Below are 27,394 nucleotides of genomic sequence, written 5' to 3' on the forward strand. Positions count from 1 at the left end.
GTGCTAGTCGTTTCCGACTTTAGGGGCCGGTGCTCATCTCCGTTTCAAAGCCGAAGAGCCAGCGCTTGTCCTGAGGACGTCTCCGTGGTCATGTGGCCGGCATGACTAGACGCCAAAGGCGCACGGAACACTGTTACCTTCCCACCGTAGTGGTCCCTATTTTTCTACTTGCATTTTTACGTGCTTTCGAACTGCTAGGTTGGCAGAAGCTGGGACGAGTAACAGGTGCTCACTCTGTTACGCGTGGTACTCGGGATTTGACCCGCCAAACTGCCGACCTTCTGATCGACAAGCTCAGTGTCCTAACACACTGAGCCACCGCGTCCCTTAAAGGCACCTACGTTTAATTTAACCTGGGTTATATAAACTGGAAATAGGCACATACTCAATTCGGTTCTGCTCAAAAATTTATTTATAGTCCGAAACCAATCACAAATAGGTGCAGATATACTACAATTCCAGAGACCCTTTTTACTATTTTTTTTCCTTTTGTACCTATTGAATCAGTGTTGACTCCTGGACTGGTGTCTGTGGTTTTCTTGGAAAGATTTCAGTATAGGTTTGCCCTTGTTTGAGGTAGAGGGACTGGCTCAAGTCACCAAGTTGGCTTTTGTCCTAAGCTGGGTTCCCATGCTGATTCCTTAATTATATACCAAACAGGTTCTCCTTTTATTAATTAACTCACATCATATTTAGAATGTGCTGTAAAGATCATATTTAGCAAATATGCCTACATAATATAATGGTTGTGCTAATTTTTGATGACTTAAATAGCAGTGAAAAATTAATTTTTATGAATATCAATAGCCTCATTTTCCTATTGCAACAAATAATTTGGGAGAAAATTCAGAAGAATTATTTTGGATCAGAACTAAGGCCTATTCAGTTTGGAAACAGGTCTAATTTAAATTTATACCATGCTATGAGGATGACAGCCTCCTCCATCAATACTCCCACAAGGTAGTATTTTAGGTGTTGCTTGTAATTCAGGAAATAGAAATTACCTACGAAATCTGTTAACTATTAATATTCTAATGTCCCATGAATTTGTCTATTCCCCTTTTAAAATCATCTAGATCAGTAGCCATTACTAATGTTATTAGGTTAGGCAGGGCTTTTTTTCTCATAGAATGCTCAGAATGGAGTTCCGGCACCTTTTTTGGATGGAACCTTGTAGGGTAGGCAAGGCAGGTTGTATGACATGTGTGAGTTTCCGGCACCTTTTTTCTTTTACAAAAAAAGCACTGAGGTTAGGCATGTGTTGTATAAAGACGTATGCTCCCTAGTTAGCTTCAGTGGAGAACTTCAAGATGTGAGTGAAAGATTCAGAATGTTTAGATCCAGATGCATGAGAGAAAGAAAAAAAAAAACTTCCCACTTTCCACACCTCAGTTTGGGACACAAAGTATTCCCATTATTTATTTCATACTCAGGTTTCTCCATGAGCACTGACTTTTTAAACCACAGTTTTGCTTGTTATAGATGACTGAAGAATGTGACTTGAAGCATTACTTTCTGATGTTTCTAATGAGCATTTTGCCCTTCCAGGTCAGATCTGCTCCCACGCCTTTTGGCCTTCTGAAAGGCCTTGAAGACATGGCTGCGTAAACTACTGTAGCATGGAGCCCCAGTGGGGCTCTTGTGGCACTTTGGAGTGGTGGCACATGGATAATGCCTCCATCTCCTCCATCTGTGCGCATTTTGCTCCCTCCCTCCCTTTTCTGTTCTATTTCATTTTAATTGAATTTTAAATGTAAGATCCTTCTTTTGTTTTCATGCTTTATAGTGCATTTTATTCAATGTCTGTAAGCTGCCTAGAGTCTCTTTTGTGAGAGAGGGAGTGGTATACAAGATTGATAAATAAGAATTAGTTTACTGCCTCCTTGTATGAGATTGTTATATGAACTTTGTACATACCAATATATAAATCAAATCTTTTATGTCAAAAACAAATCACATATTTTAAGTTTCTGACTCATCTTCTCTATAGAAAACTCAGTGGCTGACCCATCAGCTGGCAGCTAGCAGTAGGATATCAGCTGGTTCTCAGTTTCCGTGGGGAATAACTCAGGTTTATCACATTCTTGAACTCTGATCATGAGAACAGAAGGAGTTCCTTGAGAGCTGTGTTAAACCATTTAATGGGCTCGTGTCATGACTTTTCCATTAAAAAATGGTCACCAAAAAGAGATTGAGCCTTTGGCCACTAAGCTATCAAAAGAACTTGCTGTATTTCCAGGAAAAACATCCTCACTTTTGATGAGTTTTTTTAGTCACCCAAAATCTACAGATGTGTATATGAACTTGATTTCGTTTTTGTTCCTTGTCCAATTATACAGTATTGCCTTTTCTGAATTATGTTTTCTAAATGTAATCAGATTAATCATACTTCTAGGGCATAGGAAATGCCTCAAGTTATCTAAAATGTTTACTTTCTGAACAAGGTCTTTCTTCTTTCTTGAAAAAGGACTAGAGAGAGGTTTGATTTTCACGGAAAAGGAAAATGGAACAAAAAGTAGCAGTATCACATCTCTTAACTGTCCTGCTTCCCATGTTGTACTAAGGCCAGTGGTGGGATTCATATATGTGAACAACCGGTTCTTTGTGTGGATGCCGCTTCCGGAAGTCCATTATGGACCTGGTCAATAAAAAAATAGCTACCAGTTCTGCCAAAGTGGTGTGAACTGGCTGAATCCCACCACTGGCTAAGGCCAAGTGATTGTGAAAATGGAAATCCTGTGGTTAGTCAAGCCATTGCACTTAGTAAACCATGGCTTAGTGTAATTTAATTTAATTTAATTTATTAATATTTCTATACCGCCCTTCTCCCGGAGGACTCAGGGCGGTGTACAGGGCAAGAATAAAACACAGAAATTTACAAAAACTAAAAGATAAAAGATACCATGTGGGTTGCTGGACCAGCTAACGGCTCTCCAGCAACCCAGACTACAAGTCTCCAATGCTGCTATTGGCTGTCCCTAGGCGGCAAATGGTTGTTTCAAACCTATTTGCTGCCGCCTAGGGGCTAGACTATATATTGCGGCTGGTTACAGCCCAATTTTCTGTTAAGATCTTGCAAGCAATAAACCATGAGTTTTCCTATACTCACTTGCCTCATCTTCATTCTTGCGCCAAAGAACCGGCTACACAACATTACACATGATGTGTCATTTTGACATCAATATGTTTTGTTATGAACAAAGATCACAGGTTTTGGGTTTTCTTTTGTGAGCCAAAATCATTGGCATCAGTAGGCAAGGCTTCTTTCTAAAACAAAGGTAGAATCAATAGTCTTTCAATATTGGGGATGTTATGCTGGGAAGACAGTAGACTTGGTATTAGGCTGTTTTCTATGTTTCTAAAATGTCAAAGACAGCGAGTCATCATGGTGCTGTTAATAGACTCAAGGAAAAAGTATGAATCAAAGATGAAATAATTAGGTGGTGTCCTGTAGCATATGAATAATATTAAAAGAAGAGCAAAAAGAACATTTTAAATGTAATTCCTTGAATATTGGGAACTACTAGGACTAAACAAGATGCGTAATTCTTGGTCCTGTTGTTAATGGCTGCAAAGCAGGATGTTGAAAAACTTGGGGTATAATGCAATAAAACAATCAGGCAGGCTCCCAAAACACAGTGGATTCATTCATTTCATTGGCATCCTTCAGTCTCGAAGAGACTATGGTATTGTGCTCTGGAAAGAGGTCCTAAAGCAGCATCTGGTGTGGCTAAAAAGGCCAATTCGAGAGTGGCAGTCCCTTTCACGCTGGATTGGCTTTCTGCATTTTGAAGTAACTGAGGTGATAAGACCAAGTAGATAGCAGTAGCAATAGCACTTAGATTTATATAGCGTTTCACATTGCTTTTACAGCCCTCTCTAAGCAGTTTACGGAGTCAGCATATTGCCCCCCAACAATCTGGGTCCTCATTTTACTGACTTCGGAAGGATGGAAGGCTGAGTCAACCTTGAGCCCCATCAGGATCAAAGGAATCGAATTGGCAACGTGAAGAAGTATTTGTGTATTGGACTGTTCAATTTGTATTAAAGCCTGAACATTGGTTTGCCCATTATCCTAACAAAGATGTCTGTACTTCTCTTGCAGAACTTCAGTTAACCATTAGATCAGGGGTCCCCAACATATGGGCTGGGGCCCAGGACCGGGCTGCGGGCTCATGGCCAGCGGGCCACAGAAATGGCTGGCCAGTGCATGCATGCATGGGCGTGCATTCTCCCCCACTCGTGCTAGCGAGCGGGCGCAAATGGAGCGGCTAGCAACGGGCTGGTGTGTGCAGCCTGTTTGTGCATATGCAAATCAGACCGCTAGCCACCAGGGGGGTACGTGGCCCAATTTTGCTGCAATGTAGTAGATGTTCAGATTTTTTACAGCAGAAATATAGTAACTACCTAATGTGAGGACTAGATTTTGACACTAGAAAGCCACTCTTTAGAGAATAGATGCCATTCTTTTTTTATCAATACTTGATGTAGACTAAACATTCAGAGGATAAGCATTAGTTTGAAACAGGACAAGGCTTTCCTAAAGGACAAATACACTACTTGTAGGAAATGAGTTGTCATTTCCTAAGCATTGTTAGATAGTGTATCTTTGGCAAGACAGTAGTTCCTACACCCTTTGACATCCAAAGGCTGAGTGCCTGTCTCTTTAACTCTGCTTCACAGGATGCTGTGACAATATGCACCTTGGGAATAGGGACAGCGTTTGGAGAGTCGGTCTTGGATAACACCCCTCGTCATGCTACTATTGTTACAAGGGAAAACAGTGAACTCCTGCGCATTGAGCAGAAAGATTTCAAGGCACTTTGGGAGGTAAGCTCAAAAGACTGATTGATCCAAGTTAAAATAGGGAGACGGAACAAAGGTCAAGCGGTCTAAATCATACAGCATATTGCATGGATAGGTTATATGTACATTCAGTGGGGCAGCTTGCAGTTCTCCATAAGCTACAGTATCTCTGTGGATCTTGCTTCTATGAAATATTTTTCAGAATGAGAGTGAAGAGAAGCAAAAACATGTTCAACAAATTGGCAGATCGTTATTTTTGAGGTGCGCATAAATACTTTTGTTTTTAAAAAAGGCTCTCCATTCCCTCTTTCTTTTTAAAAATTAATTTACGTATGCAATCTGTAATCTGACATACTTTTTATCTTACCATTTCTTCTATTAAATACTCTATTAAATATTTATTATATTGACATGATTTAACTGATAATCTCTTAAATGCTATTCAGCTGTACAGCGTGAAAGGCAGGATGCTGTTGGAGATTTGTGGTGTTTGGGGAATTTTAGAATTAGTAGCAAAATGAGGATAACTTTGAAAAATAACCTCATTAATTGGCGAATGGGAGATGGACTGATGAAGCTCTTACTTTTTAATTAGTTGTATCTTCATGCTTAGTAAGCATAGTTCATGCTTAACATACTAATCTACTAGAATTTGGAGAGTAATATTTTAAAACTCAAAAAGATGACTTAGGAAGTATTAACTCACGCCAATAAAGTGAACCGATGCCTCCTGAGCTAGATGTTCTTTAGGGCATTTAGAGCATTGGCCTCAGGAATTTACTTATTTTAATCTACAGAACTAATATTTTGTGGGACATGGGCCTTTAATTGATAGACTATAAAAATATTATGTTTTCCTGATCTGGGGAATGTTTCCCTGTGGTTGCCAAGCTTTTGGACAGCAATTGAACATGTATGGAGCTGGAGACATCCTTCACATACAATATTAGAAGTAATATTAACCCCCTGAAAAAATGTTTCTTGGCTAGATCATAGACAGGGGGATTGGCTTCAAGAATATATGGACCCTTCCAGAAAAAAAAATAATTAAATTACTTGACTATACGGTACTGTCTTTCCCTTTGCCACTTGTGCATTATCAGATGGCAGGCAAACATAAGGCAGAGTAAGGCAGTCGCTTCTGATTATTGATGCTGCAGGGCTATGGGAAGTTGAGGAACAAACTTAGGGGTGACAGTTGCCCTCCATCTCCAAAGTAGCTTTATAATTCAAACCTTTGTACTCTTTCCAGGTTTGGAGGAAGATTCAGTTGTCATGTGACCAGTTCATGTAGGTGGTTTTGGGAGGTGGCTTTCTGGGAGATAGGAAGATGCTTTGCCCCGAGTCTAGATTTTCATCAGATCCCTGATCCTCCTTTTCCTCCTTCTTTCCATAGAACAGTTGTTCTTTTGACGAGCCTAGAGAAGTAAACTGTTTTTTTCCCCAAACCACTCTCACTATCTCGGTAATTGTTCAGTGAAAAGAACAAATACTACCCTTCTTCTGCCAGCCCTCCCAAAATGGGCTATTTCCTTTCCCTCTGATGGCTACTGTTTAAATAACATCCTGTCCATGAACATCTGCTCTTCTGCGTATCATGTTCATCCGTAGAGACATCTAGCTTTACGCTGGCAGCTGTGGTAGCAGCTTGCATGAGATAAAAGTTCTGGAGGATTAAGATGTCCGATCTCTTATCTGTAAAAAGCAATAACTTCCCTTGAGCTTTTAAGATTTTATTCTTGAAATAGGAAAATTCCAAATCCTCAAATTGCTCTCAAGGGCTAATCTACGAGTTTTGATATTGATTTATGTGCGTGAGAAACCTCAGCAGCATATAATATGGAATATTACAGTTCTTTTTTTTTCCTTTTATCAATGTCCTTTGGTGTATAAGTCAAGATATAATGAGAAAATTAATTTACTTATAGATATTATAAAATGCAGTACTTATTACGCCTTCAGGTGTTTATCTTCAATTTGGCTGCTGAGATTCTGATAGTAAGGGAATTAATTACCGCGATATATAGCTTGACAAGAAGGTGATTTACAAATATAACACAGAAGCACAGTCTTTTCCAAATAAAATGCCTAAAGGCTTTTCTTAATTTGAGCAGAGATGGCAAGGAGAAGATATAAGAATTAACAACAAGGAGTGATTCAATAACCATAAGGCCTTGTCTCATGTTCTTCTGGGCGTATGACTTGTATTGAGCAAAAATCTAATTTCTGAGCTACTGCCTTAAAAAAATGCCAGATTATTAAAATCTATTTAAGAAAAAAACAATTAGATAAATAATGGTTAGAAATGTTGCATAATTATCACATGAATTATTTGAAAGGATCATAATGATTTTTTAAAAAGCAAACCAAATTTAAAAGACTTAATTCAAATGTATAAATTTAACCCATGCAACACTTGTGAGAAGGTATGTACTAATGACAATTTTGCACTGATAAAAGCACATACTTTCACACAAGCATGAGATGGGCTGATATATATATATATATATATATACACACACATATATATATATACATACATACACACACACATACACATACATACACACACACACACACACACACACACACACACACACACACACACACACATATATATATATATATATATATATATATATATATATATATATATATATATATATATATATATATATATATATATATATATATACCGGTACATACACACACACACACCAATGTTAACCAAAGTATTACACTTCCAAAGTATTACACTTTACGAATATTATGTCATTAGGCATTTACACTGCTTTGTAATGAAATTGTGGTGGAATGTAGTCTGGAGTCACAGGAGGGAGGGGCTCCTTACCAGGGGACAAAGAGAAAGCAAACCGTGGAATGTCAAGAAGAGAAGGACAGACCCTCCTTAGTAGTTCCCAGAGGATGTCTATAGTTATGCAGATAGTTGCTTTAGTCTGGCAAGATTCTGTCTGTAAATGAATAACAATAAAGTTCTCAGAAGTAATTCCATGTGTCATTTATGGTTCTTTGGGCTTGAGAAAAATAGATATAAAGATTTCATGAGGGTGGTTAATGATGGAATTGCTGTTCATATGATATAAGTTTAAGATGAACTAAAGATTAAGATTGTTAGAAATAGAAGAAGTTGATTTATTTGATCAAAATTAAAACAAGATATGTTTATTATCTCTGGCAACCCTTTATGGACTTTCTTCTGAGACCAAGACTAAAAAAGATGATTCATGGATTTATTTGTAGATATAATATGGGATAAAATGATAAATGTTTGTAACCTTGGAGTGAGGAGTCACTAAATTTATTGATACTGGTTGTGATGAAGGTTGGAAGTCACTGGTGTGACCCAGCCTTTGCAAGTAAAGAGAAACCACTTACTCGTGAGTAAAACAAACCCCTTTTATTAAAACAGGGCAGGAACAATCTTTGTTCACGTTGTCTAGACAAAACCAAAAAGAAGTAGTCACAAAAGAAAGACTTTTCCCCTTCTGACACAGGGCAAGAACAGTCTCTGTTCACTTGAGAACTCTACAGAGAAAATCTTTCAAGCATTAAGCCAAGCAGAAACAGTCCCTGTTCACACTGGTTGAGGCAAATTCACTCCATAATGGACATAATGGATATTAGTTCCCAGCGGGGAGAATCAGTTGGCACCTCAAATACAAAGCAAGTAGTCCTGACAAACCTGGTTCTGACAAAGGAGTTCAACTTGATTGATATATCCTGGAAAACAGTTATCTGCAACAACAGTCCACTCCCAAACCCCTACTACCATGTTTCCCTAAAGTAAGACCCGATCTTATATTATTTTTGCCTCCAAAAGAGGCATTAGGTCTTACTTTCGGGCGGTGTCTTATATTTTTCATGACACCTGTCTCGCCTCGTGGTGGTGGCACCAACAACCCCATCCAGCAGGAGCCTGCATAGCTGCTGGCCCACTTCTGCTACAGCCGCTCGTGGCAGGAGGCCGCGCGGCACATCGCGTCACTGCCACCAAAATGAGGCAAGGCAGGTGGGGGAGGGGGTGGAGCTGCCCCATGCACACTGCGCCCGCTTCCTTCAGCTCCCCCCAGCCAGGCCATTCCTTGCTCCCTTTCACTCCCCTCCCGAGCCGGACTGCCATGCTACCGTACGGAGGATGGGCGGGGTAGACCTGGAAGAAAGCCCCTCCAGCGGCGCACAGCAGCAGCGGAGCCTTTCGCCATCACTTCCCCCTGGCTCCGAAACGGCGGTGGGGGACCAAGTCTACCCCGCCCATCCTCCATACGGTAGCGTGGCAGTCGGTCTCAGGAGGGGAGTGAAAGGGAGCAAAGAATGGCCAGGCTGGAGGGGGGCTGAAGGAAGTGGGTGCAGGGTGTGTGGGGCAGCCCCACCCCCTCCCCCACCGGACTCGCCTTGTGGCAGCAATGGCACAATGTGCTGCACGGCCTCCTGCCCCATTGCGGCAGCCAGGAGGGACGGAGTGGGCGGGGCCCTAATTAGGGCTTAGTTTGGGAGTAGGGCTTATATTAGGCCTACCCCCAGAAATCAGGGTAGGTCTTTTTCTTCGGGTGGGGTTTATTTTCGGGAAAACATGGTATTTGTTTCCCAGCCAGGGAGGGGCTGGCTAGCATCTACGTCTTCTTTTCCCTGAGAGCCAGCTTATTCCCTTCCGTTGCTGTCCTCTCCTTTCCTCTCTGAGCAAACGCGCATCTGGGATGGGCCTCATCTGTTTCTCCTCCTCACTCAGCTCATGCCCCAAAAACAGCTACCTCTCCGCCTGGGCACAGACAGATGGCCCCAGCTCTGCCTCTGATTCTGCTTCCTCCTCAGAGCTTTCCAAAGGCTCTGAAGTTGATCAAGGCTCCCCCCCCACACACACACACACACTCCCGGTCTGACTCTGCTGCTAGCTCTGCTGGCAGTCGACGGACCACAACAATCATTTCTTTTGCCCATTCCGTTTCTCTTCATTGCATTCTTATTTTTCTCTTTCTTTTTTCCTTTTTCTTTTGCACTTTTTATCCCCTTCTACTCTCTCTTCTTTCTGTTTATATAATGTAATGTTTACAAAAATGTACTATTTATGCACATACACACATATAAAAGAAAGGTATTTTCTGCTCCAGAGGAAGCATTTACTTCCTTGAAAGGGGAGCTTGCTCAGCCTTATGTAAGTTCTGATTCTGCAGATACATCATGTCCATCCTTCTTAAGCGATTCCTCAAGTCAGGCTATGTGAAATATATGCCAGGATGTATTTCATAAAGGTAAAACAATCGCATTTATGAACGTTGTTGTTGGCCTTGCCTATAAATTTTATAAATGTAAATATTGCGAACAATGATTAAGCAATATTATTGAAAAATGAAAACCTGTTTATAGTCTTAATGTGATGCATGGAAAACACCTGACTCCTTGTGAGTAAGCCATCGTCCCAGACCAGAGTTTCTCAACTTGGGCCAAGATGAATGAACTTCAATTCCCAGAATTCTGCAGGTTTTGAAATGCCCAAGATTGAGAAACACTGCTCCATACTATGAGTACCTGCAGACTCAGAGGTTGCTAAGCATAAAGACTGCTCTGAAGAAAAAAGGAGAATGAGTGGGGGTTTGGAGAAGAAAGACAGAGGACAACAAAGCGAAGCTTGCAGAGCAGGGGTCTTCAGACTTGGCCTTTTTATGACTTGTGGACTTCAACTCCCAGAATTCCACAAGTCATAAAAGGGCCAAGTTTGAAGACCCCCCTTGATCTAACTCAAGGGGGCACCATACTGAGCTACCTCAGAGTCTGGGTGAGGCACGCTGGCTGAGGAATTCTGGGAGTTGAAGTCCACAAGTCATAAAAGGGCCAAGTTTGAAGACCCCCCCTGATCTAACTCAAGGGGGCACCATACTGAGCTACCTCAGAGTCTGGGTGAGGCACGCTGGCTGAGGAATTCTGGGAGTTGAAGTCCACAAGTCATAAAAGGGCCAAGTTTGAAGACCCTTGCTGCAGAGAAAGCATCTGCTGGATTACTTCTATCAGGCCTATGTAAACAAACTCCCACCCTTCTCTGCTGCTTGGCTGGGACTCAGGCCATTGCTCTGACAGAGAGAAAAAAGGTGGCTCCTCACACTGGAAAGCCTTACTAAGAGAAAATGAAAGATGCCAGGGATTACTTAAGTAAGGAGTTTCTATATGCTCGCAGCCAAGTATAGAGAGACAGCAAGAGAACAAGCCTCAAACTGCTGTTTCCAGATCCATTTATTTCCTCAGTTAGATACTTTGAGAGTTAATTTGACTTCTTGGTTTGGATTGTTGAGCTCCCAAGTAATCTGTTTTTATTGTCAATCTCTCTCTGAACTCTCCAGAAATTGAGGAGAATAAGCTTCACCAGGTTTTCTACTTCTTTGGAGAGTTCATTTTTTGCAATTGTTACTCACTAGTCAATGCCTCACCTCTCCGTCTAGAACAGGGGTCTTCAAACCTGGCCCTTTTATGACTTGTGGACTTCAACTCCCAGAATTCCTCAGCTAGCATGCCTGGTTGAGGAATTCTGGGAATTGAAGTCCATAAGTCATAAAAGGGCCAAGTTTGAAGACCCCTGGTCTAGAAGAGTCTCTGCACACCTAACTTCGGGTGAAATAGAATTAACTCCAATAGCACACGTCTCTTTTAAAACTCTCTTAAATAAATAGATCATGATATACAAGATTGTTCAAGCAACCAGTGACAGAGTCGCTGTCTGTCAGATTGTAGAATGTTAAAACTTTTGGGGTGGGGATTGCTCAGATGATCCCAAACAAACATTAATTATTTTCAAAAAGACTAAGGCTAGCAAACAAGTTAGAATTTTATATAAAAATAATTCAAAACCCTTATAATTTTACTGGAAATTCCTTGTCCTTTTGTTGTCTAAAATATATTCGTTGTCCAGACCTTTTAACCAGGTATATATCATTGCTGTCTGATTCCTCACCCCATACCCCTTTACTTGGTTCTCATGTCAGTAAGAATAGCTAAAAATAAAAGTGTGTGTGTGTGTTTATTTTAACAAAGATGGGGAAGATTTTTATTTTAAAATAAAAGATGGAGTTACCTAACATTAGATCTGAGTTGGACTCCCTCCTACCCCTCTTGGCAAATTAGAATCAAACACTAATGTTTGTCCTTGGCTTCTTATTTTGGCTTATTAGACAGCCATAAGCCAAAGGATCTAAGCTGAGATGTAACGTTAAGTGAATCACAGAATCGGGATCTCTGGTTTGTTAGCTGCTCCACTCAGCAGAAGAGCAAGTAGGAGTGATCAGGCATGGTACACGTGCTCAATACTGATGTACCGGAATTTGCAAAAATGCTGCACACTATTGTCCACTTTTGATATTCTTGACAGTTGATCATAATAATTAAAAACAGTGATAATGGCACTTTGGTAGCATGTGAAGGCCATTATTGGGGAACTATAAGAATAGCTGCAGGCCCCAACAATGACAGCGTCCTTGGAGTGTACAAGTGTGCATTTTCTAGCTAAGACATTTCTGGAATTGTGCACTTCAAATTCTCTTTCCTTATTGTTGCTTTCCTCATCTCTTCTCATTCCATTAGCAATGTTGATGTATACTGTATATCTTTTATTGTCTTATTTTTTAGCATGAGCCAAGGCTGCAGTGTAGAGTACAGGAGAGAAAGGATGATATAAGTCAGTCGCATAGAAATTCTTCTAATAATGCCTCATCACAAAATATTTACCTCTTCAAATATTCATGACCTAGGTGTGTTGACCAGCAGGTTACATTGCTCAGTATTGTAAATGTCTGAAGTGTTGATTTTTTTAAAGATACTATCAGGTCCTTAACAATATAGCAAGAAACTAACGGTACATATCCTCTTTTTGGGCAGTTATTCCTTGCTTATTGCCTTGATAAATGATAGTTCAAAGATACAATGATGTTAAAAAAAAAAGCTTTGCAACCAATCCTGAGATTTACAACTATTGCAGTCACATCATCACCTTTTCCATGTTTCTAACTGGATTGTGAAAAGCAGAGTTAAGGGAGTACATGGAAGTGAACTCACAAGTCACAGTCACATGAGGTTTTGCTTAACCACCCCAGAGTGACTTACTTAATGATGAAGTGGGAAATGATATTGTACACCCATCACAGTCACATGATTTTCTGCTTAGCGACTGCAACACTTAGCAAAAAGTTGCCAATTCCAATTGTGGTTTCTAAGTGAGGGTTACCTGTAATATCGGAGCTAAAATATGCTCAGGTTCTGTGCATTGTATTGTCTTTTGAATTGCGTCAGTAATTCATTTTATTCTGCAGACAGCTAACGAAAGCAATGTCCTGAAGAATTAGAGCCAGAGTCTAATTATGTTCTTCATTGATTAAATAAAAATTAAATATCATATACTCCATTGCTAAAGGATGTTGCTTTTGGGGAAGTCTTGCTAATGCAGATTCTGTCTTGAAACATCTATTCATCTAACTCAGGGGTCTTCAAACTTGGCCCTTTTATGACTTGTGGACTTCAACTCCCAGAATTCCTCAGCCAGGCATGCTAGCTGAGGAATTCTGGGAGTTGAAGTCCACAAGTCATAAAAGGGCCAGGTTTGAAGACCCCCCCTGATCTAACTCAAGGGGGCACCATACTGAGCTACCTCAGAGTCTGGGTGAGAAAATTGTGCAAATCTGAAATGCTTCTCCTTCCCAGACAGATCAGTTTCTCAGATTATATATAGATAATTCCTTGTGACAGCTCATGCTTTGCATTTCCATAGTTATTTAACTTCCAGGAAATCGGTTTTAATTCTGTCAAGCAACCAGAAACCTCTCTGAGCTTTCATTTCATTCCAAGGGATCATGTGAATGGTTTCTTTCTTACGCCTCATTGTGGTGTGTCGAAACTGTGTAATGTGATGTACTTTTTGTGCCAGCTCAACTAACTTCTAGTCCCACTGTTGTATCTTCTCATTCTACTTGAGCACATTCATACATTTTAGCGTTGCATTAACATTAACTTGGCCTTCTAAATCATTCTTTGTACTTATTTAGCAACAGTATATTGGTTTCACTCTTGTGCCCAGTTCTCTTTTATGGGGAAAGAGTAAGCTGTTTCTTTTCTTTGAAGAAACTTGGTTGCTTTGAAGGTTTGAAACCTAGTGAGAAAAGGTTTGCCCCTAATAAATTAACCACAGAATCCAAAGTCCTTATTTATCATGACATAAGTTCTGAACTCCATAAGCCCTTTTTGGAACTATCTGAAAATGTCTTTTTTTAAAAAAAATAATAATAAATTGCTGGTTTTTATGGTTTGCAGTCCAGTAACAAATTTAGAGCATTTGGAAGGTTAATTCAAGTTAATAAATAACTTGATCTAAATCTAATTACTTAACTATTTATTACATCTGTTTTGAATGCATGATCCAAAACATGGTTACAAGAGGGTATAATGTGACTATGGTGTTTCCTATTTGTCTTTTCTTCTCTCTGTCTCATCTGGAAGTGAAACTGTTTGTATCCTTACTGTTCTCAATCAAGATAATAATTTTTATAGTAGGTTATGCTCCCTTTCTTTGCCATCTGCGGTCCAATAAATTTACCGGGGCTTCAGATGTCCTTGTGTACACTAACCCTGCCCTACCTTTTCAATTGCCTGCCTTATATCTCAAGGTGATGTACGTGGAGGTTGCCCCTTTCTTTATCCCCACAGAACTGTGCTTGTGAGCCTGGGATGAAAGGGAGCAGAAGACACACAATCACCCAATAAGCTTCGTGACTGTGGCATTTGGCAAACACTGACTTCCAAATTTGTAACTATCTCTATAGTATAAATATACAGAATCTCCTTTCCTTTGAGCTCATTCTGGGTGATTGAATTGACTTGTCAGTGATAATTCTTTGGGGAGACATTTTCTGAACAATAGAGTGGAAGTAGTTTGAGTGAATTCTTTCAATCTCTGGGATTTTTTCCCTTTCAATTTCCCAGTCTAGCCTATTGCTGTAGATCAGGGGTGTCAAACTCAATTTCATTGAGGGCCGCATCAGCATTGCGGTTGCCCTCAGGGGGCCGGGTGGGTATGGCCAGGGTGGGCATGGCCTACTGGGTGGGCGTGGCTAGAGTGTGTATGGCCTACTGGGTGGGCGTGGCCAGCTCTACCTCGTTTGCATCAAGGGTGCCTATGGGGGCCTGGGCAGGAGTGGGACAGATCTGGGGGTCTCTGGCAGGAGGAGGGTCTCTGGGCCAGGGCCAAGGTAGTGGGGGCCGTTCCCTCAGTGTTTCCAGGATGGCTTCGCGGGCCACATGAAACCACTTCACGGGCCAGATCTGGCCCCCGGGCCTTGTGTTTGACATGTCTGCTGTAGATGGTCTCCTATTCAAGGTACTAGCCTGGCCTGAGTCGTGATTAACATTTTGAGAGCAACCATATGTTATTTATTTATTAAATTTCTACACCTCCCATCTTAGCCAAGTGACTAAGTTTGAAATATTAGGAGTAGCCAAAATAATTCAAGGCTAGAAGCGGATGTTCAAAAATAAAGTTTATACTCAAGGACCTCAGCGATTGGTTGAGTTATTATTCACCTTCCTGTTGGACATTCATTCACTGCCTTGTTAAAGTATAAAACTGCTTTCAAAATTTCAAAGTATGAAACCTATTTGATGATTCTACAGACTACAATTCTTTGTTTCTAAAAGGTTAAAGCAAGTTGATCCATGGCAGAAGGACATTATCATCACACAGCAAAGGTCAACAATTTCCCCCATTGTTTAGCTGTTTGTATATCTCTAGATAATGGCAACAGTGCCGAGATGGAACATGCTCAGCCAGTAAATCCTGCTAGTGTAATTGTTGCCTTGCTCCATGCATCAAGTTGCTGGTCTCCTTGGAGAGTGCTGCAGAAGAGGATAATTAAATTAGTGCATGTTGATTAAATGTTCAGGATACCCAACAAGATGATAAAAACAAATTCCTGCTTCATTTATTCCTAGAATAAATATAGTGTTCAAAGACTGCAGGTAACCCTTGACTTATGATCACAATTGAGCCCAACATTTCTGAGTGAAAGTTTCATTAAGTGAGTTTTGCACCATTTTACGACTTTTATTGCCACAGTTATAGAATAGAATAGAATAGAATAGAATAGAATAACAGAGTTATTAACAGAGGAAGGGACCTTGTAGGTCATCTAGTCCAACCCCCTGCCCAAGTAGGAGACCCTACATCATTTCTGACAGGTGGCAGCCCAGTGTCTTCTTAAAAGCTTCCAGGGATGAAGCTCCCACAACTTCTGAAGACAAGCTGTTCCATTGGTTGATTGTTCTCACTGTCAGAAAGTTAAGTGAATCACTGCAGTTGGTAAGTCAGTAATACAGTTGTTAAGTGAATCTGGCTTCTACATTGATTTTGCTTGTCAGAAGGTCGCTAAAGGTGATCACATGATCCCTGGACATTGCAACCGTCATAAATATGAACCAGTTGCCAGGCATCTGAATTTTGATCATATGACTATGAGAATACTGCAATGGTCATAAGTATGAAAAACTTATACCGTATTTTCCGACGTATAAGATGACTTTTTAACCCACGAAAATCATCTCAAAAGTTGGGGGGTCGTCTTATACGCCCAGTCGTCTTATACGCCGGAAAATCAGCGAGCCCGGGAAGGCACGCCCTCCCCTCTCACTGTGGAGGAAGCAGGGCAGGCTGGCGTCTGGCGGGAGCCAGAAGGGCAGTCCTGCGCACGCACAGCCGGGGAGTGTGCGCGTGTGCAGGACTGCCCTGCCGACTCCCGCCCGACGCTCTTCCCTCTTGAGGCAGCATCGCTCCCCGGCTCCTAAGGAGTCCTCGGGGATGCTGCCTCAAGAGGGAAGAGCGTCGGACGGGAGCCGGCAGGGCAGTCCTGCACACACACGCACTCCCCGGCTGCGCGTGCGCAGGACTGCCCTGCCGGCTCCCGCCAGACGCCAGCCTGCCCTGCTTCCTCCACAGTGAGAGGGGAGGGCGTGCCTTCCCGGGCTCGCTGATTTTCCGGTGTATTAGACGAAAAATCTTGAAAATCATCTCAAAAGTTGGGGGGTCGTCTTATACGCCCAGTCGTCTTATACGCCGGAAAATACGGCAAGTCATTTTTTTTCTGTGCCAAAACTTTGAATGGTCACTAAATGAACTGTTGCAAGCCGAGGACAACCTGTCTCCTGAATCTGGGTTATCTAGTATTTAGGAAAGAAAATCACCTCATAATTTTATGCAGTATGGACAGTGGCAGTACTGAGAAGGCCCTGGGGGCAGTTGAAACCACAGGTGCTCTAGTCCTGAAATGATAGGGTATTTAACAGTGGCATATTATTCAGGTACTATGCAGTAGTGCCTAAAAGTTTGTGGATCCTTTTGAATTTTTAATATCAATTTCAAAGTTTCTCTGTGACTGAGATGGGCAGACTCCAAATTCTATCTGTCTGTCTTTCTCTGTCTTGGTCTCTTTCTGTGTGTATGTATGTATGTGTACACACACACACACACACACACACACACACACACACACACTCCTTGATTTAATACTGCCATGTTTTGTAAAATCAGTTAATTTGGCAAAACCTGTGTTGTACATCCCAACAAAACATTGGACAAGTCTATTATATGTCAGATAGTTAAATTTACTTAAATTTCGTACCATTTATGGGAGTGTTCATAATACCATTTTGTGACACAAATTGCCATGAATAGTATAATTTACAGTTTAGTGCACATCTGAAGATAACAGAATCCCTTTTTTTTCCCAATTGATCCATTACACTTAGGTCACTTATATAGGCAGAATTAATAATAGTGAGTTTGCAAACATCAATACTATAATAAGAGAGCTTCACGTACATAAGAGTTTCCAGAAGTGCAATTATGTGAGTCTTTATTTTTTAAGCAAATAGATCTTGATATCTGATTCAGGGACATCCGTAAGAACAGTCAAAAAAATTAAGATGGTGATTTCAATCATGTGACTGAAGCCCCATTCCTTTTGTACATGAATCAAAATCATGGCTGCATACAAAGTGGTGAGGTTCTGATCATAATTTCTTAAACTTTTATGCCGCATGTTTCTCAGTTACCCTGGGTGGCTCATAACAATCAAATAAAGAAATTACAATAAAACAAATAACATTAAAAATGAAGGTAAAGATGGCAGGTGCAGTAAAATGAAAGGTCTCACTCTACCTTGCCAAAGGCCTGGATGTGTAGCCAGGTCTTCCCAATTCTTCTATCACCCTCTTGATTTTTTTTTACCATCAACCTTTGTATGCACTTCAGTTATGTCTACATGTGATAGCATTTGATATTCAAGTAGTGGAAGTTGAAGCATATTTTTCTTTCTCTCAGAAGTAATAATGCCATTATTGGGTATAGGAAAATAATTTAGCCAAATCCATTTATACTGTATTCATACACAAAGCTGTCCTTGGTTTCTCACTTGATAATATTATGATGTCTCTTCCTAAGTAGTGAGCATTAATGTTTTATTTCTGCTGGCTAAAATGTTAGTGTCTACCTGGCATCACTAATGTTCAGCCTTATTTAGAGATGAATACTTCGCTTTATTTCAGTATTGATGGATATATCAATTAAAAGAACCAGATAAACCGAACTGTTCCACCTTTAGCAAGGAAGCCAGGCATCTGAACAACAAGACACGGGAAAGTGCGTCATTGGGTATATGCTGTACCCAAACATCTCTACTAAAACAGGTCTTCAGATGGACTGTGACACAATAATATCTTCTTATTCACTTGTAGACATTCAGATCCTTTGACACTTCAGGTCCAAGAGTAGAAATGATTGTCCCCCCCCCCCCCTCCATTTGTTGGCAACTTAGATAACAGGACTATTATTGGGAAACTATCAGCCAGGCATGGAAGAGGGATCAAGTGGGGAGTTAGCCTTGAGTTGTTGTACAGCCACAAATGACCTGAGACTGACTACCCCCCACCACCCCCACCACCCCGAAGTTCCATGTAGCCTTACCTGTTTATTTCTAAGAGAAGGCAAGCAGTCTGGGGAAGATTCCTGTATTATAGTTAGGATGCAGTAGATAACTTGAACCTTTCATGCCTGAATGTGGTTGCTTGTGCCTGACAACTGTCCCTCAACTAATATGGTCCCTGCAGTTTCAGCTAATTACAATATTTCGCAATAGGATCATGTGCTGTTGTTTGTCCCAGTCAGTGGTTAAATAAAGATGCTAGAATTTAAGGGAAAACAAAGAATTCATTCTCTGTATTTACTAGCTGCTTCCAGTTTTAGGATAAAAGAGTTTTTTTATTATTCTAATTTGGAGAAGTTAAGTAATTTTCCCAAAGTAAATTATATTTGAGAAGCAATTTGGGGTAATGGTTAAGGCAGGGGTGTCAAACTCAATTTCATTGAGGGCCGCATCAGCATTGCAGTTGCCCTCAGGGGGCCGGGTGGGTATGGCCAGGGTGGGCGTGGCCTACTGGGTGGGCGTGGCTAGAGTGCGTATGGCCTACTGGGTGGGCGTGGCCAGCTCTACATCGTTCGCATCAAGGGTGCCTATGGGGGGCCTGGGCAGGAGTGGGACAGATCTGAGGGTCTCTGGCACAAAGAGGGTCTCTGGGCCAGGGCCAAGGCAGTGGGGGCCGTTCCCTCACTGTTTCCAGGATGGCTTCGCGGGCCACATGAAACCACTTCGCGGGCCAGATCCGGCCCCCGGGCCTTGTGTTTGACATGTCTGGGTTAAGACATCAGGCCAGAAACTCTGAGACGGTGAGTTCTAGTCCCTTCTAAGACACAAAGCCCTCTGGGTGACCTTGGGCCAGTCATTTTTTCTCAGCCCTAGGAAGTAGGCAATTGCAAAGAACTTCTGAAAAACCTTGCCAAGTAAACTGCAGGGACTTGTTCAGGCAGTCTCTGAGAATTGGACACAGTTGAATATAAGAAAATATAAATAAGCCTGCAAATGCTTTCGGTTAGTAAATCTGCACATAGAAGCTATTTTATATCACTTTCTATTTGTAATAAATTATTGTCAGTTGTACAACATCTACAAATCCGTTTCCAATACTTATGAGAGCTTAAATATTATGTCACCCGGACATTTACTGTATTCAAAGAAGAGGTTTATTTCCTAAGATTAAAGCTAATAACTGTTGTCAGTCGGGGAGGGGGGGTTGAGGGCGTCACATTGGCAGAAGCATGACATGAAATGACTTAGACACTGGGTAAACTTGTCAGGCTCTTCTCATTTTTAATGAATTAATGCTCCAGGGCATATTCCATTTTCTTGAGTGCTTATGAAAATTTAAAGTTTTTTTTTAAAAGATCTCATGGTGTCTTCGCCTGAAAACATAATGAATAAAATATGGTTTCTTATTACTAAGGTACTCTTAGTTTATTGAAAAGCCTGAAATAGTAGATTGAAGGGCCTACAGTTTTTAATCTTTCCAAATTAATAGGACAAAGTTTTTGATGTTTTCGAAGCGCAAAATGTTAATCTGAAAGCAGCTCCTAAGAGGAGTGATTTACAAAAGCTTGCAGATATAAAGCATTCCTAACAGCAGAAAAGGGTAAAGGAATAAGGGAGCTAGGGTGTAACCTATGTGTACGTAATAATGTAATTAAATAAAGCTTATTTACCAGAAAGGGTTTATGGTCGCTAATGGATCTTAAATGCATTACAGCCTACTTGCTTTGTATTTAGTTTCTCAAAACATTATTATGCCAAGGAAATATAGTAGTAAGTTAACGTACACATACTTGTTGTGGGCTACAGGTAGGAGAAATTTCTGATTTTCAGTGCGCAGGTTGTTTGTCCTGGCAAAATAAATTTCAAGAGAAGGAATGGCAAACAGACCTTTGAACAGCAGTTTTATTTTGCTGACCGTTAGTTATCTTAGCTATTCTTCCCAGCAGAGAAATTAGAGGAGAGAGTCGATATATGTAAACAATGTTATTTCTTGTACGGGCAGCAAGCTGCCTAGCAGTTGCTTTATTTGTGTGTGTGTGTGTGTGTCTGTACGTGCGTGCAGGTGGAGAGATTATTGGTCCTGTTTTCCCTGTTAATTTGGATTGCCAGCAATAAGGCAGAGGCTATTCGGTTAGGATGCAGATGCAGAAACATTAGTCCTATGCTGCTGCCTAAAGCACAGATAAATCAGCAGAGCTCGCCTCTTTCCTACATCAGTAAGGAGAAGCTGAGTACAACTTGACCATGTGCCTGAATGGTCACATTGCTAAGAAGAATGCAGTATGGATAAAAAATGTAAAACAGACTCGCGTGGCTGTTGGCTGGCTTAGACTGGTGAGAACCCAGCAATGTAAGTTTTAAAAGCTTTCAAAATGTGCTCTTGCATGCCTGGAGATGATGCTTCTTCTTTTCAATGCATCTTATTACTTTTACTTTTCAGCAGGTGGGGTGGGGGTGGAAGCAGGAGATATGCTTGAACTCGTACCCTTTATGATTATAATTATACCACTAATTAATGGTAATTCTCCTTTTTAACATTTGTGTGTACTTTAGTGTAAGAGTCAGGGTGTTTTACATTAGCTCCCTTAGTTTGTTATGCTTCAAATGAGGAAAAACATCGTTGAAGATCAAAAACATATCTCTGTGTACTATTTGACTCGGCAAAGATGGTAATTATTTTATTCTGAGTTAGAAAACACAAAGAATAAAAATATGTTTTAATAGTTTAGGTTAAGGGAATTGAATAGGGATGGTAATTTTCCTGACATTAGAAAAATTGAGCAGTTGTTGAATTTAGTATTGCTTCGGCATCTCCCAAAGAAAGGACTTAGAAAAAACAGCATATAATTTGGCAGCCCAGCACCAAGTAAGATTAACACCTGCACCCACATGCAATTTCTGTGCAGATCTACTCAGAAGCAAATTCTATTTAATTCAGTGGAACTTATCCTTAAAGTAATTGTGCTTAGAATTACAGTCTCAATCACTCAATAGTGTAGGGGAAATAAGTATATTTTAAATCCCTCAAAGCTGTTTTCCTGAATAATAGTGCAATGCTGCTTTATTGCTTGCTTCAAAAGCCTAATATAGTTGCTCAGAACAAAATGCTTTACCAACATATGCACAGTTGCGAAAGGCAGCATACAATGTTTTGCTATTCCACTTTAGGTTCCAGATTAAATGTTGAACTTTAGAGACTGGAATTCAAAAGAGAACGTGTCTTTTGTGGAAATAGGAAAGAGGTAAAGCTGTCCGTGTAGAAAAAAAAGTACCAATTTCCCCATAGCTAGGGCTATCAAATTTGACTAACAAAAATCCGGACAAACACATGATAGCAACAAAGAAATGCAGAGAGTTGTAACTCACGATGAGTCTGGGCATGGATTATCTCAGAGTTCAGTTTTCTGTCTGTTAGTGTAGTAGTATTGGGAAAGACCGCGCCCACCCCATTGCCGGCAATGGGGAAAAAGCTCCGATACGTTGCGCGACGTCATGTGATGTCACGAGTTTGACATGTCTGCTTTACAATAAACTAGAATTAGCTTATCTGGTCATGTTTCCTGTCTGGTCTACCTGGTAAGGCTGATAGGTCAAAATGATGTGTTGCAAAGATGGCTAGCTGTGAAAAGTACATATCTTTGTCACCTTGGTCTTTAGACTGCTTTATAATGGAAATTCCCATATCAAATACAATACTTATCAGGAAGTATGACTCAGATTTATTCATATGGTATCTTATTTTTCATCCAGGAGCTCAAGACAGTATGCATGCATTCCCTCTTTACATTTCATCCCTACAACTACAGTTCTGTAAGGTAGGTTGGCCTGACAATGAATGGGCCAAAATCACTTTGTGAGCTTGCATGGTTGAGGTGGACTAGAACCCAAGTCTCCTGCTGGAGCTTTCAAATCATAAAGTTTCCCATAAAATCTAGTTAAACTATCAGTCTTAATTAAATATGATTTACTTCTGTGTCTGCATAATTAGCCATACCTTTCTCAAAAAGTTAGACTAAGTACGCTTCCTAACTTCCTGTTCTCATAGGCATGAATATTTTATTGTCTCTGAGATTTCTTATATTTTCATGAGGAAATATTTGAGACCTCAAGTTCATCCAAGGCAGTTCTACATTCAATATTTATTCTTCCCTTCCCTATAGTGATGATCTATAGCAGAAAGACTGAAGAGATTCATTTTCTCTGCTAAATTCCTCTTGGTATTTCAAGTGGTGGCTTTCTGAACAACAAGGGAATTATTACATAATATACTTAAAGAACAATTGAATATTAAACAGGGCAGGCTTCCTTGTCACTCATGCCATTTTTTTTGCAAGAGCAGTAAAAGGTAGAGACCAGTTTTTCAAGTGTAATATAGGTCTATGGAATAGTTACGACTAATAACAAAAGGTTTGATCAAACTGAATGAAAACAATAATTTTATTAGGATAGCTAAATGAAAAAAGAATAGAGCTCCAACATCATTAATAATTGTGCAGCAAAGGGAATTTTAGCAAGAAACCCCCTTTTTAAAGTTTAGAGGAGTTGGAAGATTTCTTCGGTAGCCAGTGTGACTTCACAATTGTCCTTAGGTTTAACTAATTTCGTCTTGTAATGTGGACATTGAAATTAGGTCATTAAATTGACCAAATCAATGTTTACTTGCATTAGAGCAGATATGTCAAACACAAGGCCTGGGGGCTGGATCCGGCCCGCGAAGTGGTTTCATGTGGCCTGCGAAGCCATCCTGGAAACAGTGAAGGAACAGCCCCCGCTGCCTTGGCCCCGGCGCAGGCCAGCCAGGAGCCAATGTACAATTTTGTGGTGGCCATCTATGCTGAAATGCATTCAGTCTTAGCTCCAGAAGGCCATCTGGAAACAGTGAGGGACCAGCCCCTGCCGTGTCAGCCCTGCCCCCTGGGCATGCGCTGGGGAGGTATCACCCTTTGTGAGGAATGAAGAAATGCACCATTGCCTGGAAGTGATCAGCACATGGCCCTGCCTACTTCGGGCAGGCTAGGGGCTGGGCAGCGTTGCGCTTTTCTTCAGATTCATGCCACCCGGCTCAGCCTCGGCACTGTGAGGAGAGCGCCTTATTGCCTGCCAAAACCGGGCAGGCTGGGGGCTGGGCAGCATTGTGCAGGTAACATCGACTCTCACGCTACTCATGGCATCCCCTCCCCCAGAGCGCACCAAGCTGGATATGTGAAGTAGGCGAGGGCCATGTGCTGGCCACTTCCAGGCGATGGTGCATTTCTTCATTCCTCACAAAGGATGACACTTCCCCAGCTGCGTTTCTTGGATGTTTTTCTCCCTCCCTCATCTCAAATATTTTCCCACCACTCTTAGGAAGGAAGGAAGGAAGGAAGGAAGGAAGGAAGGAAGGAAGGAAGGGGAGGGAGAATCTGAGGGAAGTCCTGCCTTGGTCCTTCCCTGCTGCCCTTTCATCATCCCCTTGCCCCCTCCTCTTGGCCTATCCTGGGAGTCTCCCATTCTATTGCTAAGGAAGCTTTGGATACAAAGCCAGGTCTCCTCACATGGAAAGGGACTGGACCTCCCTCTTGACTTTGCCCTCGTAAGCATCATTAGCAACCTGGCTAAGGAGAGCAAGCACAGCAGCAGCAGCCTTGAGGAGGAGGTAAGTGCAGCTGTGCGCCCCCTTGGGGAAGTGGAGCTTGGCTTAGTGTTGTGGGTGCTTGAGGGCTGGCCTGGGCATTTGACCTCCGTGCCACCATCCCCCCCCACATGGCCTGAGAGGAACAGTGAGGCTCCTCCAGTGGACCATGCCTTAGCACTTGCCCCAGTCCCTTCTCCTTCTGCCAGAGACCCTCAGATCTTGCCTCCTGCCCAGGCCCCCATTGGCACCCTTGACCCGAACGATGTAGAGCTGGCCATGCCCACCCAGTAGGCCACACACACTCCAACCATGCCCACAAAGTAGGCCACACCCACCCTGGCCACACCCACCTGGCCCTCCAAGGGTAACCGCAATGCTGATGCAGCCCTCAATGAAATTGAGTTTGACACCCTGCATTAGAGAATGTGAGAATCTTGTCTTTCTTCACAGCTAGATCAGTCAATTGAACTATTATATATTTTCTTTTTTTCTTTTTCCTTTTAAGAAGAATGTCTTTCCCCTTCACATGTGAAGATTAAGGAACATTAGTTGCAGCTAATAAATTAATGAAAAGAATGAAATCAGATACCATGAAAGTTCAGAATAGGATCAGCAATCAAGAGAAAATCTCTAGTGTACTGAGAACAGGATTTCTGGAGAGCAGTTACAAGTAGGAGAGATACCAGATTAGAAATAGATAAATAAAAATCTGATAGATAAATAAATTATATTTCTCTTGTCTTTCAGATTGAGGAGGTCTTCTCAGGCCAATAGCAGGGTATTAGCAGGGTTGCATTCGTGGATTCAATACTTTCTAGCCTTTTTAAGACTGATAGGTATTAATAATACCCACCAATTCTAGGTATTAATAATGTATATAGCCAGTTATTCTGCTGACAAGTTTGTCTTGCCTAAAAGATCCTACAGGCTGTATACATTTTTCAACTCATCTTAAACAAATGATGGTAATAATGATGGTTATCTTCATCACCATCATCACCTCCTGGTTCTGGAATCAGAATTGAAAATTGACTTCCTGTTTGAAATTAATGTGATGGTAGTATCATCAGAGATAAGATGTTACAAAGTTCTTCCAAAGTGATACTTCCAAACTAGATCTGAAGGCCTGTATATCAGTCATAGTGGCTTACATATACTATAACATATCTTCCATACTGAAATTCTGTGGTCCTTAAAGATCTAAGAATGATGTCTGATATGGGGAGAGCAAATATCAGCTTTCACCAAGTGAGCATGCTTTCCATATGAAACTAGTCATGCAAAGTAGATTACATCAACAAAGATGACATCATCAAAGTTGGCAACAATGATATTGGCTCCCAAATAAGTATAGGATAATATTTGTAGGGATTATATTAGGAATAAGTACTTATGTAGGATCCAATGTGGTTTGGTCACCGGGACCAGAGGCCATCTTCAGAGAACTTCTCTTTAGCCCAACATGAATCCCAAAGCTCGGAAGACAAAAACCTCTGGTCCCGGTGACCGACCCAGATTGGATCCTGCAGCATTCTCCTGAGACACATATATTCACCTTCATTCATAGGTACTTATATTTAAACATTTAAATTCCTACACTAGTATATAGAATATTAAAAATTGACAATAGAACCAATAATTTGGGGAAAAGGAACTGCATAATCCTATTCACATGTTTTGTAAGCCACCCAGAATTGTCAAAAGAGGTTTTGAAATTTGATAAATAATAAACATGCTGAGTGAGGTTATCCAACCCTTTGGCATAATAAATGGAACTTTTTTCTGAGTTGAAAAGCCCCCAATATTATAATCTTTGACCCCTGATTAAATTGTGAATAAGTTTTATTTCATTGTGCTCATTTCTCATTACAATTTTATATTATATATTTGATGTCTGGAGGAAAGAAGGCAGAGAGAAGCTCAATAGTTGAGCCACCAAGTCTGCCTAAAAATAGGATTCCTGAAAATATTTCAAATTCAGTTAAAAAAATAGATTATATATTTTTATTAAGGCAAAAGTATGCAAATTAAGCCTTCACAGGATATTGAATATTTTGCCATTTGAAAGCTGGCTGTTTTTCAGAACCTGGCTGAAAATGCACTAATACTTAGCTAAGGACAGCTAGTAGAATTTGTGCTAATAACATCAAGATGAAGCTCTGGTAGGTTATTCAAGGTCTCTTTGAATAAGAAAATCACTCATTTGAGTGATGGGAATTACGTATGACACAGGCTTTTAGTATAGAAAGATGCACATGCAGGCTGCCGTTTTTCCTATAATTTACTTCTTTTGGGGAAGGAAGGAATAATCCTGTGTGGTGGGTCATTACAAACAAAAGGAGGCCTGCTGAGCATTGCCTATTATTTTAGCTGTGTTGTGACAGTCAAGATGAAATAGCTGAATAGGTCTGCTAAGCATGAGAGTGAGCTGAGCTGAGCTGTCGTACATAAAAGTACTGTTTGCATTTCAAAGGCTCATGACCTCTCTTAATCTTGAGATTGTATATTCCTATTGAACTTAGTCTCTCAATACAGTTATTCTTTCCTTCAGTTGTACATCACCCAACCATACTGAGATTTTTTAGAAAGCTAAATTACTATTAATATTGATACTTATACTGATAAGCTGACATGGAGCAGTGTTAGAAAAAGAAAGAAACTGAAGGCTTTATTTTAGCAGCTCGAGAACAAGCTTTGCCAAGTAATTGCATGAAGGCGAAAATTCAACATGTAAGAGACAACAGTAAATGTTGCCATTGTTGTGAAAAGAATGAAGCAATTAACCATTTGATCAATGGCTGCAGCAAAATTTCATAACCTGTCTATAAACTGTGTTGCCGAGGTGTCAGAATTATTCATTAAAAATTTTTCCCAGAGGTTTGAATTTAAATGTAGCAAAAATTACTGGGACCATCTAGTTGAGAAGATTTTGGAGAATGAGTGGGTTAAGATCTTGTGAGTTTAAGATCCAAACAGACAGGCATCTTATTCATGACACATCGGATATAACAGT

At 40.8% G+C, this 27,394-nt stretch overlaps 1 protein-coding gene across 3 annotated transcripts in view; it reads left to right on the plus strand.

Annotated features, from left to right (window-relative positions):
* Nucleotides 1–27,394, plus strand: part of RAPGEF4 (Rap guanine nucleotide exchange factor 4) — a 179,818-nt gene that overhangs the window by 24,990 nt on the left and 127,434 nt on the right. For all 3 annotated transcript variants that reach the window (XM_083348080.1, XM_083348078.1, XM_083348079.1), the window contains exon 4: nucleotides 4,684–4,830. In XM_083348080.1, coding sequence (XP_083204206.1) covers nucleotides 4,684–4,830 — 147 coding nt within the window. The remainder of the gene's footprint in view (nucleotides 1–4,683; nucleotides 4,831–27,394) is intronic.

Source organism: Vipera ursinii (assembly GCF_947247035.1).
Source record: "Vipera ursinii genome assembly, chromosome: 1".
NCBI lineage: Eukaryota > Metazoa > Chordata > Lepidosauria > Squamata > Viperidae > Vipera > Vipera ursinii.